General features: G+C 43.8%; 1 protein-coding gene across 2 annotated transcripts in view; it reads left to right on the plus strand.

The window, feature by feature from the left end:
- TK1 (thymidine kinase 1) overlaps positions 1 to 16,781 on the plus strand; it is a 46,507-nt gene that overhangs the window by 15,602 nt on the left and 14,124 nt on the right. Inside the window, exon 1 of one of the 2 annotated variants that reach the window (XM_030208653.1) lies at positions 8,765 to 8,851. The exons of the other annotated variant lie outside the window; for it this stretch is intronic. Within the exon in view, the coding sequence (XP_030064513.1) occupies positions 8,835 to 8,851 (17 nt within the window). The 5' untranslated portion in view covers positions 8,765 to 8,834. Of the gene's footprint in view, positions 1 to 8,764; positions 8,852 to 16,781 lie in introns of those variants that run through there. 2 annotated transcript variants of the gene reach the window in all.

A 16,781-nucleotide genomic window follows, 5' to 3' on the forward strand; every position in this document is an offset into this window, starting at 1 on the left:
CTGTATCTGATCTTTTCTCCAGGTATCTGGTGGTCTCTGTTCCCTGAATCTGAATTTTTGTTCCCTCTGGGTGTCTCTTCTCCAGGTATCTGGTGGTCTCTGTTCCCTGAATCTGAATTTTTGTTCCCTCTGGGTGTCTCTTCTCCCTGTATCTGGTGGTCTCTGATCCCTGAATCTGAATTTTTGTTCCCTCTGGGTGTCTCTTCTCCCTGTATCTGATCTTTTCTCCAGGTATCTGGTGGTCTCTGTTCCCTGAATCTGAATTTTTGTTCCCTCTGGGTGTCTCTTCTCCCTGTATCTGATCTTTTCTCCAGGTATCTGGTGGTCTCTGATCCCTGAATCTGAATTTTTGTTCCCTCTGGGTGTCTCTTCTCCCTGTATCTGGTGGTCTCTGATCCCTGAATCTGAATTTTTGTTCCCTCTGGGTGTCTCTTCTCCCTGTATCTGATCTTTTCTCCAGGTATCTGGTGGTCTCTGATCCCTGAATCTGAATTTTTGTTCCCTCTGGGTGTCTCTTCTCCCTGTATCTGATCTTTTCTCCAGGTATCTGGTGGTCTCTGATCCCTGAATCTGAATTTTTGTTCCCTCTGGGTGTCTCTTCTCCCTGTATCTGATCTTTTCTCCAGGTATCTGGTGGTCTCTGATCCCTGAATCTGAATTTTTGTTCCCTCTGGGTGTCTCTTCTCCCTGTATCTGATCTTTTCTCCAGGTATCTGGTGGTCTCTGATCCCTGAATCTGAATTTTTGTTCCCTCTGGGTGTCTCTTCTCCCTGTATCTGATCTTTTCTCCAGGTATCTGGTGGTCTCTGATCCCTGAATCTGAATTTTTGTTCCCTCTGGGTGTCTCTTCTCCCTGTATCTGGTGGTCTCTGATCCCTGAATCTGAATTTTTGTTCCCTCTGGTGTCTCTTCTCCCTGTATCTGATCTTTTCTCCAGGTATCTGGTGGTCTCTGATCCCTGAATCTGAATTTTTGTTCCCTCTGGGTGTCTTTTCTCCCTGTATCTGATCTTTTCTCCAGGTATCTGGTGGTCTCTGATCCCTGAATCTGAATTTTTGTTCCCTCTGGGTGTCTCTTCTCCCTGTATCTGATCTTTTCTCCAGGTATCTGGTGGTTTCTGATCCCTGAATCTGAATTTTTGTTCCCTCTGGGTGTCTCTTCTCCCTGTATCTGATCTTTTCTCCAGGTATCTGGTGGTCTCTGTTCCCTGAATCTGAATTTTTCTTCCCTCTGGCTGTCTCTTCTCCCTGTATCTGATCTTTTCCCAAGGTATCTAGTGGTCTCTGTTCCCTGAATTTTTGTTCCTTCTGGGTGTCTCTTCTCCCTGTATCTGATCTTTTCTCCAGGTGTCTGGTGGTCTCTGTTCCCTGAATCTGAATTTTTTGTTCCCTCTGGGTGTCTCTTCTCCCTGTATCTGGTGGTCTCTGATCCCTGAATCTGAATTTTTGTTCCCTCTGGGTGTCTCTTCTCCCTGTATCTGATCTTTTCTCCAGGTATCTGGTGGTCTCTGATCCCTGAATCTGAATTTTTGTTCCCTCTGGGTGTCTCTTCTCCCTGTATCTGGTGGTCTCTGATCCCTGAATCTGAATTTTTGTTCCCTCTGGGTGTCTCTTCTCCCTGTATCTGATCTTTTCTCCAGGTATCTGGTGGTCTCTGATCCCTGAATCTGAATTTTTGTTCCCTCTGGGTGTCTCTTCTCCCTGTATCTGATCTTTTCTCCAGGTATCTGGTGGTCTCTGATCCCTGAATCTGAATTTTTGTTCCCTCTGGGTGTCTCTTCTCCCTGTATCTGATCTTTTCTCCAGGTATCTGGTGGTCTCTGTTCCCTGAATCTGAATTTTTGTTCCCTCTGGGTGTCTCTTCTCCCTGTATCTGATCTTTTCTCCAGGTATCTGGTGGTCTCTGATCCCTGAATCTGAATTTTTGTTCCCTCTGGGTGTCTCTTCTCCCTGTATCTGATCTTTTCTCCAGGTATCTGGTGGTCTCTGTTCCCTGAATCTGAATTTTGTTCCCTCTGGGTGTCTCTTCTCCCTGTATCTGATCTTTTCTCCAGGTATCTGGTGGTCTCTGTTCCCTGAATCTGAATTTTTGTTCCCTCTGGGTGTCTCTTCTCCCTGTATCTGATCTTTTCTCCAGGTATCTGGTGGTCTCTGTTCCCTGAATTTTTGTTCCTTCTGGGTGTCTCTTTTCCCTGTATCTGATCTTTTCTCCAGGTGTCTGGTGGTCTCTGTTCCCTGAATCTGAATTTTTGTTCCCTCTGGGTGTCTCTTCTCCCTGTATCTGGTGGTCTCTGATCCCTGAATCTGAATTTTTGTTCCCTCTGGGTGTCTCTTCTCCCTGTATCTGGTGGTCTCTGATCCCTGAATCTGAATTTTTGTTCCCTCTGGGTGTCTCTTCTCCCTGTATCTGATCTTTTCTGCAGGTATCTGGTGGTCTCTGTTCCCTGAATCTGAATTTTTGTTATCTCTGGGTGTCTCTTCGACCTATATCTGATCTTTTCTCCAGGTATCTGGTGGTCTCTGTTCCCTGAATCTGAATTTTTGTTCCCTCTGGGTGTCTCTTCTCCCTGTATCTGATCTTTTCTCCAGGTATCTGGTGGTCTCTGTTCCCTGAAACTGAATTTTTGTTCCCTCTGGGTGTCTCTTCTCCCTGTATCTGATCTTTTCTCCAGGTATCTGGTGGTCTCTGATCCCTGAATCTGAATTTTTGTTCCCTCTGGGTGTCTCTTCTCCCTGTATCTGGTGGTCTCTGATCCCTGAATCTGAATTTTTGTTCCCTCTGGGTGTCTCTTCTCCCTGTATCTGATCTTTTCTCCAGGTATCTGGTGGTCTCTGATCCCTGAATCTGAATTTTTGTTCCCTCTGGGTGTCTCTTCTCCCTGTATCTGATCTTTTCTCCAGGTATCTGGTGGTCTCTGATCCCTGAATCTGAATTTTTGTTCCCTCTGGGTGTCTCTTCTCCCTGTATCTGATCTTTTCTCCAGGTATCTGGTGGTCTCTGTTCCCTGAATCTGAATTTTTGTTCCCTCTGGGTGTCTCTTCTCCCTGTATCTGGTGGTCTCTGATCCCTGAATCTGAATTTTTGTTCCCTCTGGGTGTCTCTTCTCCCTGTATCTGATCTTTTCTCCAGGTATCTGGTGGTCTCTGTTCCCTGAATTTTTGTTCCCTCTGGGTGTCTCTTCTCCCTGTATCTGGTGGTCTCTGATCCCTGAATCTGAATTTTTGTTCCCTCTGGGTGTCTCTTCTCCCTGTATCTGATCTTTTCTGCAGGTATCTGGTGGTCTCTGATCCCTGAATCTGAATTTTTGTTCCCTCTGGGTGTCTCTTCTCCCTGTATCTGATCTTTTCTCCTGGTATCTGGTGGTCTCTGTTCCCTGAATCTGAATTTTTGTTATCTCTGGGTGTCTCTTCGACCTATATCTGATCTTTTCTCCAGGTATCTGGTGGTCTCTGTTCCCTGAATCTGAATTTTTGTTCCCTCTGGGTGTCTCTTCTCCCTGTATCTGATCTTTTCTCCAGGTATCTGGTGGTCTCTCATCCCTGAATCAGAATTTTTGTTCCCTCTGGGTGTCTCTTCTCCCTGTATCTGATCTTTTCTCCAGGTATCTGGTGGTCTCTCATCCCTGAATCTGAATTTTTGTTCCCTCTGGGTGTCTCTTCTCCCTGTATCTGATCTTTTCTCCAGGTATCTGGTGGTCTCTGATCCCTGAATCTGAATTTTTGTTCCCTCTGGGTGTCTCTTCTCCCTGTATCTGATCTTTTCTCCAGGTATCTGGTGGTCTCTGATCCCTGAATCTGAATTTTTGTTCCCTCTGGGTGTCTCTTCTCCCTGTATCTGGTGGTCTCTGATCCCTGAATCTGAATTTTTGTTCCCTCTGGGTGTCTCTTCTCCCTGTATCTGATCTTTTCTCCAGGTATCTGGTGGTCTCTGATCCCTGAATCTGAATTTTTGTTCCCTCTGGGTGTCTTTTCTCCAGGTATCTGGTGGTCTCTGATCCCTGAATCTGAATTTTTGTTCCCTCTGGGTGTCTCTTCTCCCTGTATCTGATCTTTTCTCCAGGTATCTGGTGGTCTCTGTTCCCTGAATCTGAATTTTTGTTCCCTCTGGGTGTCTCTTCTCCCTGTATCTGGTGGTCTCTGATCCCTGAATCTGAATTTTTGTTCCCTCTGGGTGTCTCTTCTCCCTGTATCTGATCTTTTCTCCTGGTATCTGGTGGTCTCTGTTCCCTGAATCTGAATTTTTGTTCCCTCTGGGTGTCTCTTCTCCCTGTATCTGGTGGTCTCTCATCCCTGAATCAGAATTTTTGTTCCCTCTGGGTGTCTCTTCTCCCTGTATCTGATCTTTTCTCCAGGTATCTGGTGGTCTCTGATCCCTGAATCTGAATTTTTGTTCCCTCTGGGTGTCTCTTCTCCCTGTATCTGATCTTTTCTCCAGGTATCTGGTGGTCTCTGTTCCCTGAATCTGAATTTTTGTTACCTCTGGGTGTCTCTTCTCCCTGTATCTGATCTTTTCTCCAGGTATCTGGTGGTCTCTGATCCCTGAATCTGAATTTTTGTTCCCTCTGGGTGTCTCTTCTCCCTGTATCTGATCTTTTCTCCAGGTATCTGGTGGTCTCTGATCCCTGAATCTGAATTTTTGTTCCCTCTGGGTGTCTCTTCTCCCTGTATCTGATCTTTTCTCCAGGTATCTGGTGGTCTCTGATCCCTGAATCTGAATTTTTGTTCCCTCTGGGTGTCTCTTCTCCCTGTATCTGATCTTTTCCCAAGGTATCTGGTGGTCTCTGTTCCCTGAATTTTTGTTCCTTCTGGGTGTCTCTTCTCCCTGTATCTGATCTTTTCTCCAGGTATCTGGTGGTCTCTGTTCCCTGAATTTTTGTTCCCTCTGGGTGTCTCTTCTCCCTGTATCTGATCTTTTCTCCAGGTATCTGGTGGTCTCTGTTCCCTGAATCTGAATTTTTGTTCCCTCTGGTTGTCTCTTCTCCAGGTATCTGATCTTTTCTCCAGGTATCTGGTGGTCTCTGCTCCTTGAATCTTCCTCCCTCTGGAAGTGTCTCTTCACCCTGAATCTGATTTTTTTGCTTCGCAGAGGTGTCTCTCTCAGCTCCCTGAATCTGATTTTTGCTCTCCCTTGACATCTCTTCTCGCCACCTATCTACTGGTCTCTGCTTGCTGAATCTGATTTATTTACTTATTGCATTTGTATCCCACATTTTCCCACCTCTTTGCAGGCTCAATGTGGCTTACAATACGTCATGAATGGTGGAAATATCATTAGAAAATATACATTTAGTGTTATAGAAGGATCTTAGTTAACATGATAATGAAAAAACATGTTAGTAATATACAAGCAAGTATTGTAAGACAGTTCTGAATGTAAGTGGAGGAGTTGTGGAGTTCATATTTGTTAATCTTTGTGGTATACCTTATTAAAGAGATGGGTCTTCAGTAGTTTGCGGGAGTTAGTTCGTAGATCGTTTTTAAGTTGCGCGGCAATGCGTTCCATAACTGTGTGCTCAAGTAGGCGAAGTTTGATGCATGCATTAGTTTGTATTTTAGACCTTTGCAGTTGGGGAAGTGCAAGTTAAGGAATGTGCGGGATGATCTTTTAGCATTCCTGGGTAGTAAGTCTATCAGGTCTGACATGTAGGCTGGGGCATCTCTGTGAATAATTTCGTGAACTAGGGAGCATATTTTGAACGTGATGCGTTCTTTAAGTGGGAGCCAGTGTAGCTTTTCTCGTAGGGGTTTAGCACTTTCATATTTTGTTTTACCGAATATGAGTCTAGCTGCAGTGTTCTGGGCTGTCTGAAGTTTTTTGATTTGCTCTTTGCAGCCAGCGTAGAGTACGTTGCAGTAGTCTAGATGACTGAGCACCATTGATTTCTTCTCTCCTAGGTGTCTCTTTTCCAGGTATCTTGTAGCACTGTATCCCTAAACTCCACCTGTGCCTTTACATAGCTCTGTACCCTTAAACTCAACCTTCTCCTTTCCTCATTGCTGTATCCCAAAACTCCACTTCCACCCTTCCTTTCCCTCCACATTGTACCCCTAATCTCCACCTGCCCCATATCCTCAGCACTAAACCCCTAAATTCCACCTGTGACTTTACATAGCCCTGTACCCTTACACGCCACCTCAGTGCTGTACCCCTAAACTCCACCTGCATCTTTACTCAGTGCTGTGCCCCTAAATGCCACCTGCACTTTTCCTCAGTGCTGTACCCCTAGTTGAATGTATCCTCATCACTGTATCCCAAACTGAGACCCTTCCTACTGATGCTGGGCTTCTCTTTGGCACTGGACCCCTCCTCAACACTTAGCTTCTCTCCTCAGCACTGTACCCCAAACTTCAGCTGGGTCTCTCCTGAGCAGTTCCCTACAGACCAAAGTTTCTCAACATTTTAGGTAGCAAGCACACTCAAACTTCAGAAAATCTTGATATGTTAACCCAACAAGAGTTCTGTTCTGTTGATAAATCTCTCTTATCTGTCCCCTTCTCCTCTACTGCTAATTCCAGACTCCGTTCCTTTTATCTTGCTGCACCTCACGCCTGGCATAAACTTACCGAGCCTGTACGTCTAGCCCCCTCTTTGGCTGTTTTCAAGTCCAAACTTAAAGCCCACCTCTTTACAACTGCTTTTGACTCCTAACCACTACTCACTTGCCCTGTCCTTTTATCCCCACCTCTTTATTCCCTTGCCTCTTAGTTGTTCTGTCTGTTTACCTGTCTTATCTAGATTGTAAGCTCTTTGAGCAGGGACTGTCTTTTGTGTATGGTGTACAGCGCTGCGTATGCCTTGTAGCGCTATAGAAATAAGTAGTAGTAGTAGGTTCCGGCTGAGGCCAAAGAGGCGCTGTGCTCACAACTTCACTATGGAAGCGCTGCGAGTTTATTATTATTATTATTATTATTTTTTGCATTTGTATCCCACCTCTTTGCAGGCTCAAAGTGGCTTACAATACATCATGAGTAGTGGAAGAATGTTAGTATAAACATTTAGTATTGCAGGATCTTGGTCAGCATGATGATAATTAAACAAAGTTATGGTATACAAGCAGATATTGTGAAACAGTTCTGAATATAGATGGGCGAGTTGTGCATGTTTACATTGGTTGATCTTTGTGATATGCTTTCTTAAAGAGATGGGTCTTCAGTAATATGCGGAAGTTCGTTCTTTCGTAGATCGATTTCAAGCTGCGCGGCAGTGCATTCCATAACTGTGTGATCTAGGAGTTTCCCTGGCCTGGGGTTTCTACAGCGGTCACAACTAAGAAGACAGACCGCGCCCTTAATGCATGCAGGACACATTTGGAGATTGGGGGGGGGGGTGCGATATGCTGAATATGGTTTTAGACTATACAGATACCCAGTGCATTTTTTTCTAGCAAAAAAGGTGCCGGTACTCAAATGCTAAGCCACCCTTCAGGGGCAGGGTAATTACTGAGGGACCCACCCCATAATAACCAGGCCCCCTGCAACCAGTCACAGAACCTATGACAAGGCAGAATTGGTGTGTAGAGCCTCAACTCTTTCATTAAAACTTGAGGTTCATGGGTCAATTTTAGCAGACAATGGAAAAGGTGCCAGTACTCAGTACCCCCTCAAAAAAAGCCCTGCAGATACCTATCTGCTCGCCACTGAGGAAACACCAAGTCCTTAATGCCTAGTGGTTAGTGCAGCAGACTTTGATCCTGGGCACGTGGGTTCAATTCCCACTGCAGCTATTTGTTAGGTGGGGCTAGGTCTGGGCAGATACAATACACCTAAAGTAGGATGCATTTGACTGACAGCAGTGGGCTATCAGTAGTCCAGGACTATATAAAAAGGGAGGGGGGCAAACTTTAATTTCATTCTTAATAACCTGCAAACCAGCCTTGGCAGGAGGGTGTCGTCAGTCAAGGAGGTTTAATGCAGTTAGATCAGGACCCAGTCCTTGAAGAATCTGGAGACACTCAGCTTTCAGGATATCCATTTGTTCATTTCTGATCTGAAGAAGGGTCACCTTTGAAAGCTAACCAAAAAAATTTATTCTATCCAATATTTTATTTTTATTACCTTTTAAAAGTGGACTAACAGGGCAACCACATCACTTTATTCAGAATATCCACAATGAATATGCATGAGATAGATTTACATACAATGGAGGTAGTGCATGCAGACTTGCCTCTTGTCATATTCATTACGGGTTCCATCAAAATCTGACTGGCTAGGTGTGTCCCGAGGACTGGGTTACAATCCAACCAAATTTTGTTTTTGGCTGAAACAAACTCCTCCACCACCACAGCAGCACAAGCCTCCTTTTTGACCTTTCTGGACCCACCTGTCTGCCAGCTTCCCCTGTGCCTATTTAGGCGACCTGGTGGTCTAGAGGCCTAACCAGGGCAAGAGTGATTTCAGCCGTCTACACCACCAAAATGGCTGCTGTGACCTTCAGCAACAGTGTTAACATTACAAGACTGCTGCTGAGAGTGTGGAGATGGCCAGGGCAACAGAGTCTGAATTGCTCTTGTCCCAGTTAGGCCACTAGACAACCAGCGTGTCTGAGGTTGGCATGGGAGGAGGGTGGGGAGCTGACTGACGGGTAGCTCTGGGAGGGAGAGGGAGGCTATGTGAGGTGGTAAGGGGAGGGGTTTCACTGGCTTCATCTTCAGCTTCAATTTTGCTAAAAGATAGCAGCCAACTTCAGTAGCAGAAACTGAAGATCCTGGGTTAGGACCCTGATCTTTATTCTGTAATAGTTAGGTGTTAGCATGTGGTTCCTTTACAGTATGTATCAGTTTAATTGCTAAGATCTATCTTCTCTTCCTCTTTATTCAATAGGTTATCTTTGGACCCATGTTTTCTGGAAAAAGGTGAGATTACCTGTGTTGTTAATTAGATACGTTGTAATCCACAGTATCCACTAGAAATAACATTTCTTCCTTCCTGTGCCCCCCAGCCATTCCCTCTCTTAGCTTTTCAAGTAAACTGAGTAGCCATGAATGTCACATGATCCCAGAAGTCCCAGATACACAGAAGTAGTAATAATGTAGAAAATGAAAAAATAGCATTTGACCTGTGCTGCTGGGCTGAATGCTTACCACTGGTAAAGGAAAGTGTAGCTAGATTCTAGCTTATGAATATGCATATCCTATATAATAAAACGCACCTCCAGCGTTCTGAAGCCGAGGCGCCGCCAAGCCTTGAAGCATTCCTGCAACGTTCCAGAACTACGTGTCGTCAATTGAGGAGATGGAGCCTTACAGAGCGCACGAATGCTTTAAGGCTTGAAGGCTTCACTTTCTCACACACACATTCTCATTCTCTCTCTCTCTCTCACTCACTCCCACTCCCACACACACACTCTCAAACATACACTCTGAGGAAAGGGGGGCATGGAACTCGGAGCCACACACACTCACTCTGTCTCTCATATACTCTCTCACACACACACACTTTCTCTCTCTCTCTCACACACACACACACACTCTGTATCTCTCTCTCACACACACACACACACACTTTTTCTCTCACTCCTCTCTCTCTCTCACTCCTCTCTCTCTCACTGCTCTCTCTCTCTCTCACTCCTCTCTCTCTCTCTCTCTCACACACACACACGAAAACCTTGCTAGCGCCTGTTTCATTTGTGTTAGAAACGAGCCTGTTTTACTAGTTTATGTATAAATGTCCATTACTACTGCAGGAAATATCAGAAGAGCCATTGGACAAAATCATGAATGCTTTGACATACACAGATTTAGCTCCACAAATTGCCCATAATATAAATCAACATTGGGATGTTCTTTCGCTTCATGCCGTTTTTCAACAACGTCCCTGTATAGCATACCGAAGGGGGCAGAACTTACGGGACAAATTAGTACACTCAGTTCAACCTACGATCGATTCTGTTACACAGATCTTAGGAGTACATAAATCACGTGGCCACTGTCAATTTTGTGATCAAACTATACAAGGACATCAGTGGGAACATCCAAATAGAACCAACACTACCTGTGAATCCTCGTACGTAATATATAGGATCATATGTCCTTGCAAAGAAAATGGTACGTTGGCCACACAAAAAGACAGATTAAAGATCCGTCTTACAGAACATAAAAGCAGACTTTACAAACAAGTAGTAACAGCTCCATTAGTAACGCATTGCGTTGAATATAATCACATTTCAGCAATTAAAATGGCTTATCGATCAGGTGGTACATTCCATCAGAGGAGGGGACTTAACAGAAGAGAACAATTTTGGATTTTTGAACTCAATACAATTGCCCCTAGAGGACTTAATGATTTTATTGAATGGAATACTGTTATTTGAATTTTCATCATCACATGGTCATTTATTATAAAGCCCATTTTGTATTTAGTTTGACCATACTTTTACCTGTGACCAAACTTAATGGAATCTAATTAACTTAGAAGATACGTGATGACATCATTTCCTGCCTAGGACAATTTAAAAACCTCAGTCTGAAAGCGATAGAGTACCAACAGAGTAGGGGCACTTATCGTTTTTTTCCTTTGACAGCGGAAATTTTGCGAGTGGAAATTTATTATCATATGTAGAGTTCCTGAAGAAGTTTTCTCAAAACCCTGCAGAGTCTAACTCTTCATAAATTCACTCCAAAAAGTTACATTCAGCAAGAGTGGTAAAGCTGAATCATTATTTTAGTTTCAACAGGAATTGTCCAACAGCGAGTCTACTAATATTGGAGTACAACTGATCTAATTGTACATCAGACTCTCCATGATTTCAGGTTGAAAGATATGTTCAGCAAGAGTGGCACAGCCGAACTACTATTTCAAGTTTCTATGGGAAACGTTTGACAGTGAGTTAACAAACAGAGAGCAGCTGATTTAATTGTGTAATAGGAACGAGAACTAACGGATTGAATTGAGCTGATGAGTGGAGAGCAGCTGATTTAACTGAAAAATAGTCAACAATCACATAAGGACCTGGACTTCATTCAGCTGATGAGAGGCATTCCTGACTATATAAGTACATAAGTAATGCCATACTGGGAAAAGACCAAGGGTCCATCGAGCCCAGCATCCTGTCCACGACAGCGGCCAATCCAGGCCAAGGGCACCTGGCAAGCTTCCCAAACGTACAAACATTCTATACATGTTGTTCCTGGAATTTTGGAGTTTTCCAAGTCCGTTTAGTAGCGGTTTATGGACTTGTCCTTTAGGAAACCGTCCAACCCCTTTTTAAACTCTGCTAAGCTAACCGCCTTCACCACTTTCTCCGGCAACGAATTCCAGAGTTTAATTACACGTTGGGTGAAGAAAAATTTTCTCCGATTTGTTTTAAATTTACTACACTGTAGTTTCATCGCATGCCCCCTAGTCCTAGTATTTTTGGAAAGCGTGAACAGACGCTTCACATCCACCTGTTCCACTCCACTCATTATTTTATATACCTCTATCATGTCTCCCCTCAGCCATCTCTTCTCCAAGCTGTATAGCCCTAGCCTCCTTAGTCTTTCTTCATAGGGAAGTCGTCCCATCCCCGCTATCATTTTAGTCGCCCTTCGCTGCACCTTTTCCAATTCTACTATATCTTTCTTGAGATGCGGCGACCAGAATTGAACACAATACTCAAGGTGCGGTCGCACCATGGAGCGATACAACGGCATTATAACATCCTCACACCTGTTTTCCATACCTTTCCTGATAATACCCAACATTCTATTCGCTTTCTTAGCCGCAGCAGCACACTGAGCAGAAGGTTTCAGTGTGTTATCGACGACGACACCCAGATCCCTTTCTTGGTCCGTAACTCGTAACGTGGAACCTTGCATGACGTAGCTATAATTTGGGTTCTTTTTTCCCACATGCATCACCTTGCACTTGCTCACATTAAACATCATCTGCCATTTAGCCGCCCAGTCTCCCAGTCTCGTAAGGTCCTCTTGTAATATAACGCTAAGTGTTTTGATTTATTATATGTATATCATAGATACACAGTGAAAAAGGAAGTATATAAGTTATCAAGTGAGTTTCATTATAGCACACTTACAAAAAAACTTTGTGTGCCTGAGGTTGTCGGAGCAAGTGATAGTATTGGCCCACGAGTTGTTTAAGTTTTGAGGAAGGTGCATATTTATTTCATTATTTGATATCTTAAATTATAGCACAGGCGTGCATTTGCATGTATAAAAATTAAAAAAGACTTTTAAGTTGAAGTTCTATGGTCGAGAAGCTTGTCCACCCTCAGAGACTTAAAACACTTTGGTGTAGTCTCGCTTGGGTGAGTTTATATTCTGAGAACTTCCCTAATATATTTATACATAGCATTATATTCCAGCAGACTTGGGTCAATCCTCTCACTAGGATTGTCTCCATCTTATTATACCCTGGTTTGTATTATTACATTTACGTATAATAGCATTAAAAAGGGTCAGCTATCATTTTGTGAGATGCATAGTGTCACCACAATGCTTGCAGCACTGCACATTGTACTTGGTTGTTAATAACATAGTAGATGACGGCAGAAAAAGACCTGCATGGTCCATCCAGTCTGCCCAACAAGACAACTCATGTGTGCTACTTTTTGTGTATACCCTACTTTGATTTGTACCTATGCTCTTCAGGGCACAGACCGTATAAGTCTGCCCAGCACTATCCCCGCCTCCAAACCACCGGCTCTGGCACAGACCGTATAAGTCTGCCCAGCACTATCCCCGCCTCCCACCACCGGCTCTGGCACAGACCGTATAAGTCTGCCCCGCCTCCCACTACCGACTCTGCTATCCAATCTCGGTTAAGCTCCTGATGAGGCTTAAGTGAATAGCTAAATGGGACCAACCAGGAGCCAAAAATTAACACAAATGCTATGATGGATCAGACTAGTGGTCCATTGGTCCTTGCATCCTTTCCCCAACAGCGGCTAGTCAAAGTCTGGAATATTGGATTCTAAATGAGTCCATTTTACACTGCTCAAACATGGGAGGTGGTGGTACAACACTAGCTAAATAGTGGGCCCTCCCTCTAGAAACTTCTTTTTAAATTCGGCAAAATTAATTATTGGCTTTCACTGCATCCTCTGGAAGTCCATTCTGTAGTATGTGTGTGATTTAGAGTTCATTTAAAATCTTTTCTTTTTTTTTTTTCTTCTTTTTAATGGCATGTCCCCCTAGTCCTACTGCGTTAGAAAGTGTAAACTGCTTCCTCTTTACCTGTTCACTTCCTCGAACGCCCCTCCACTCTGACTTCTCCAGACTGAAGACACACTTAACCTGTTCAGCTGTTCCTTCCCCATATTTGTGTTTGCCTTATCTGAACCGTTCCTTGTTCTGCTCTCTTTAGAGATATGAGTGGAACTGCACACAATACTCCAGGCAACTTGCACATACTGAGCTAAAGATTTTTCACCATATTATCCACAGTGACTTAAAGATTGAGTGCTGATTTCCAATGTGGAACCAGTATCGTATACCTGTTAGGAATATTTCCCCTTTTATATTGCTGTGCATTATATGATCAGGTCCTAGTCTCACAAGGTCTTCTGTAATCCTCAGTCAGAGTGTATTGTGACCATCTAAACTTGCCTGCTAATTTAAGAACCTCGCTCTGCTCTTTTTTTTTTTTGTTTGTTTTTTCAAACCATTAATGAATGCATGATAAAGTACAGATTCCTTGGTACTCTAATATTAATTGGTACTGCTTTCATTTATATCTGTATCTTGCCTATCTAAAGATCTAAAGGGGTAACAATTCAACAACAAACCAGACACAAATGACATAAAATATACAAACAATAGAAATCAAGAACAAAGCAAACATCAAATCGTTAAAAGCCATCCCAAAAATTATATTTTTAACTTTTTCTAGACTCCATCAAACCAGGGTTCATTGCAAACCCACTGGTAAGGTGGAAGCAGCAAAAGTATATTTTACAGATAATGTGCAGAGCAGGGCATGTCGGGGACACCTCATTGGCTGTGAGCAGTTATAACAGTGTAGTGAGATCAAATAGGTGGTTAAAATGTAAGACTTTAAAAACCAGGAGCAACAGTTAAGTTTGGGGAGCCAATATCTCAAATATAAAATGGGAGTAGCATCCCTAATACCGATGCCTGAGCTACCTGGCAGGCTCACATTACTACTCCTTGAAAATTCTTTGAACAAATGACTAGTTCTGCACACCAGTTTAGAATTCTGCAAAACAATTGAAGATGCAAAAGGGGGGAAAAAAAGCTTATTACTCAGATGCAGAATTTCGCTTATCCTAAGGTAAGGTCTCCTCAAAACGAACTACCTGTTCCTCTGATCCCATTCCTACCCACCTTCTTAACACCATCTCTCCTACTTTCACCCCTTTTATCTGTCATATCCTCAATATCTCTCTTTCCACTGCGACCGTTCCTGATGCCTTCAAACATGCTGTGGTCAGATCGCTCCTGAAGAAGCCTTCACTTGACCCTACCTGTCCTTCCAACTATCGACCCATCTCCCTCCTCCCCTTCCTTTCCAAGTTACTTGAACGCGCCATTCACCGCCGCTGTTCTTGACCCACTCCAATCTGGCTTTCGCCCTCTTCATTCAACTGAAACTGCATTTGCAAAAGTTTCCTACGGCCTGTTCCTGGCCAAATACAAAGGTCTCTATTCTATCCTCATCCTTCTCGATCTATCCGCCGCTTTTGACACTGTTGATCACAACCTACTTGATACACTGTCTTCATTTGGATTCCAGGGCTCTGTTCTTTCCTGGTTCTCCTCTTACCTCTTGCTTCGCACCTTTAGTGTGCACTCTAGTGGATCCTCTTCCACTTCTATCCCTCTACCAATTGGTGTATCTCAGGGTTCTGTTCTCGGTCCTCTCCTGTTCTCCATCTACACTTCTTCCCTTGGCTCTGATATATTCCCATGGCTTTCAATACCATCTCTATGCTGATGACTCCCAAATTTACCTCTCTACCCCTTCGAAAGCTAATCAAGAAATGTATTAAGTTATGTCCAATAAAAAAGGTATCATCTTATTTTCTTTTCCATGTTTTATTTTGTTTGATTTCTATTGATAACCTTTAAGAGTGGACTAACATGGCTACCACACCTCTCTACCCCTGAAATCTCAACCAGCATACAGACCAAGGTTTCAGCCTGCCTATCTGATATCGCTACCTGGATGTCTCAATGTCATCTAAAACTTAACATGGCCAAAACCGAGCTTCTCATTTCCCCCCCTAAACCTACCTCTCCTCTCCCCCCTTTCTCTATTTCTGTGGATGGCACTCTCATTCTCCCTGTCTCAGCTTTGGGGTCATCTTTGACTCCTCTCTCTCCTTCTCTGCTCATATTCAACAGATTGCCAAAACCTGTCGTTTTTCTCTATAACATTAGCAAAATCTGTCCCTTCATCTCTGAGCACTCTGCCAGAACCCTTATCCACACTCTTATCACCTCTCGTTTTGATTATTGTAACCTGCTTCTCACCGGCCTCCCTCTTAGCCATCTCTCTCCTCTTCAATCAGTCCAAAACTCTGCTGCGCAACTCATCTTCCGCCAAAGTCGCTATGCTGACATTAGCCCCCTCCTTACATCACTTCACTGGTTCCCTATCTGTTTCCGTATTCAGTTCAAGCTTCTCTTATTGACCTATAAGTGTATTCACTCTGCCGCTCCCCAGTACCTCGTCTCTCCCTGCTCCCCCCCTTGAGTACTCCGTTCTGTAAATGAATCTCTCTTATCCGTCCCCTTCTCCTGTACTGCCAATTCTAGACTCCGTTCCTTTTGTCTTGCTGCACCTCACGCCTGGAATAGACTTCCCGAGCCTGTGCGTCTAGCCCCATCCTTGGCTGTTTTCAAGTCCAAACTTAAAGCCCACTTCTTTACCACTGCTTTTGACTCCTAACCGCTATTCACTTGCACTGTCCTTTATCCTCACCTATTTATTCCCTTACCCTTAATCGTTCTGTCCGTTTACTTGTCTTATCTAGATTGTAAGCTCTTTGAGCAGGTACTGTCTTTTTGTGTACGGTGTACAGTTCTGCGTATGCCTTGTAGCGCTATAGAAATGATAAATAGTAGTAGTAGTAGTTTGATTTTGCTCACTGGCACCCCTTGGGTTTGATCTCTCCATTTTCTCTTGCTTAGCCTTCTCCAGATTCAAAAGTTCCTCCCAGTGGGGCCTCCCCACTATTCAGACTTTGATCTACTACTACTACTTGACATTTCTAAAGCGCTACTAGGGTTACGCAGCGCTGTACAATTTAACATAGGACAGTCCCTGCTCAAAGGAGCTTACAATCTAAAGGACAAATGTACAGTCAGTCAAATAGGGGCAGTCTAGATTTCCTGAAAGGTATAAAGGTTAGGTGCCGAAAGCAACATTGAAGAGGTGGGCTTTGAGCAAGGATTTGAAGATGGGTAGGGAGGGGGCTTGGCGTAAGGGCTCAGGAAGTTGATTCCAAGCATAGGGTGATCTCCATCACCAGGTCTTCGCAGGACTTCCATCTTATTTCTTTGGCTCTTGTTCTCTAGCCTTCTAGTTAATTTTCTTAGTTAAGACTGATAGGTGAACAGCTTAACTCTTATTTGTCCTGTTTGTCCTAATTAGATTGTAAGCTCTGTCTAGCAGGGACTGTCTCTTCATGTTCAAGTGTACAGCACTGCGTACGTCTAGTAGCGCTATAGAAATTAGTAGTAGTAGCTTCATTGGTGTTAAGCAGCCTGCACCACCTTAAAGCCAGGAGAAAGCAGGAAGATTATTGGAACAAGTGTGCTTAGTTCAGTTCAAGCCCATCATCCAGGCTCAGCACTTCTCTCACTGATCATGGAACCTGGA

The sequence above is a fragment of the Microcaecilia unicolor genome, chromosome 6 (genome assembly GCF_901765095.1).
Source record: "Microcaecilia unicolor chromosome 6, aMicUni1.1, whole genome shotgun sequence".
NCBI classification, from domain to species: domain Eukaryota; kingdom Metazoa; phylum Chordata; class Amphibia; order Gymnophiona; family Siphonopidae; genus Microcaecilia; species Microcaecilia unicolor.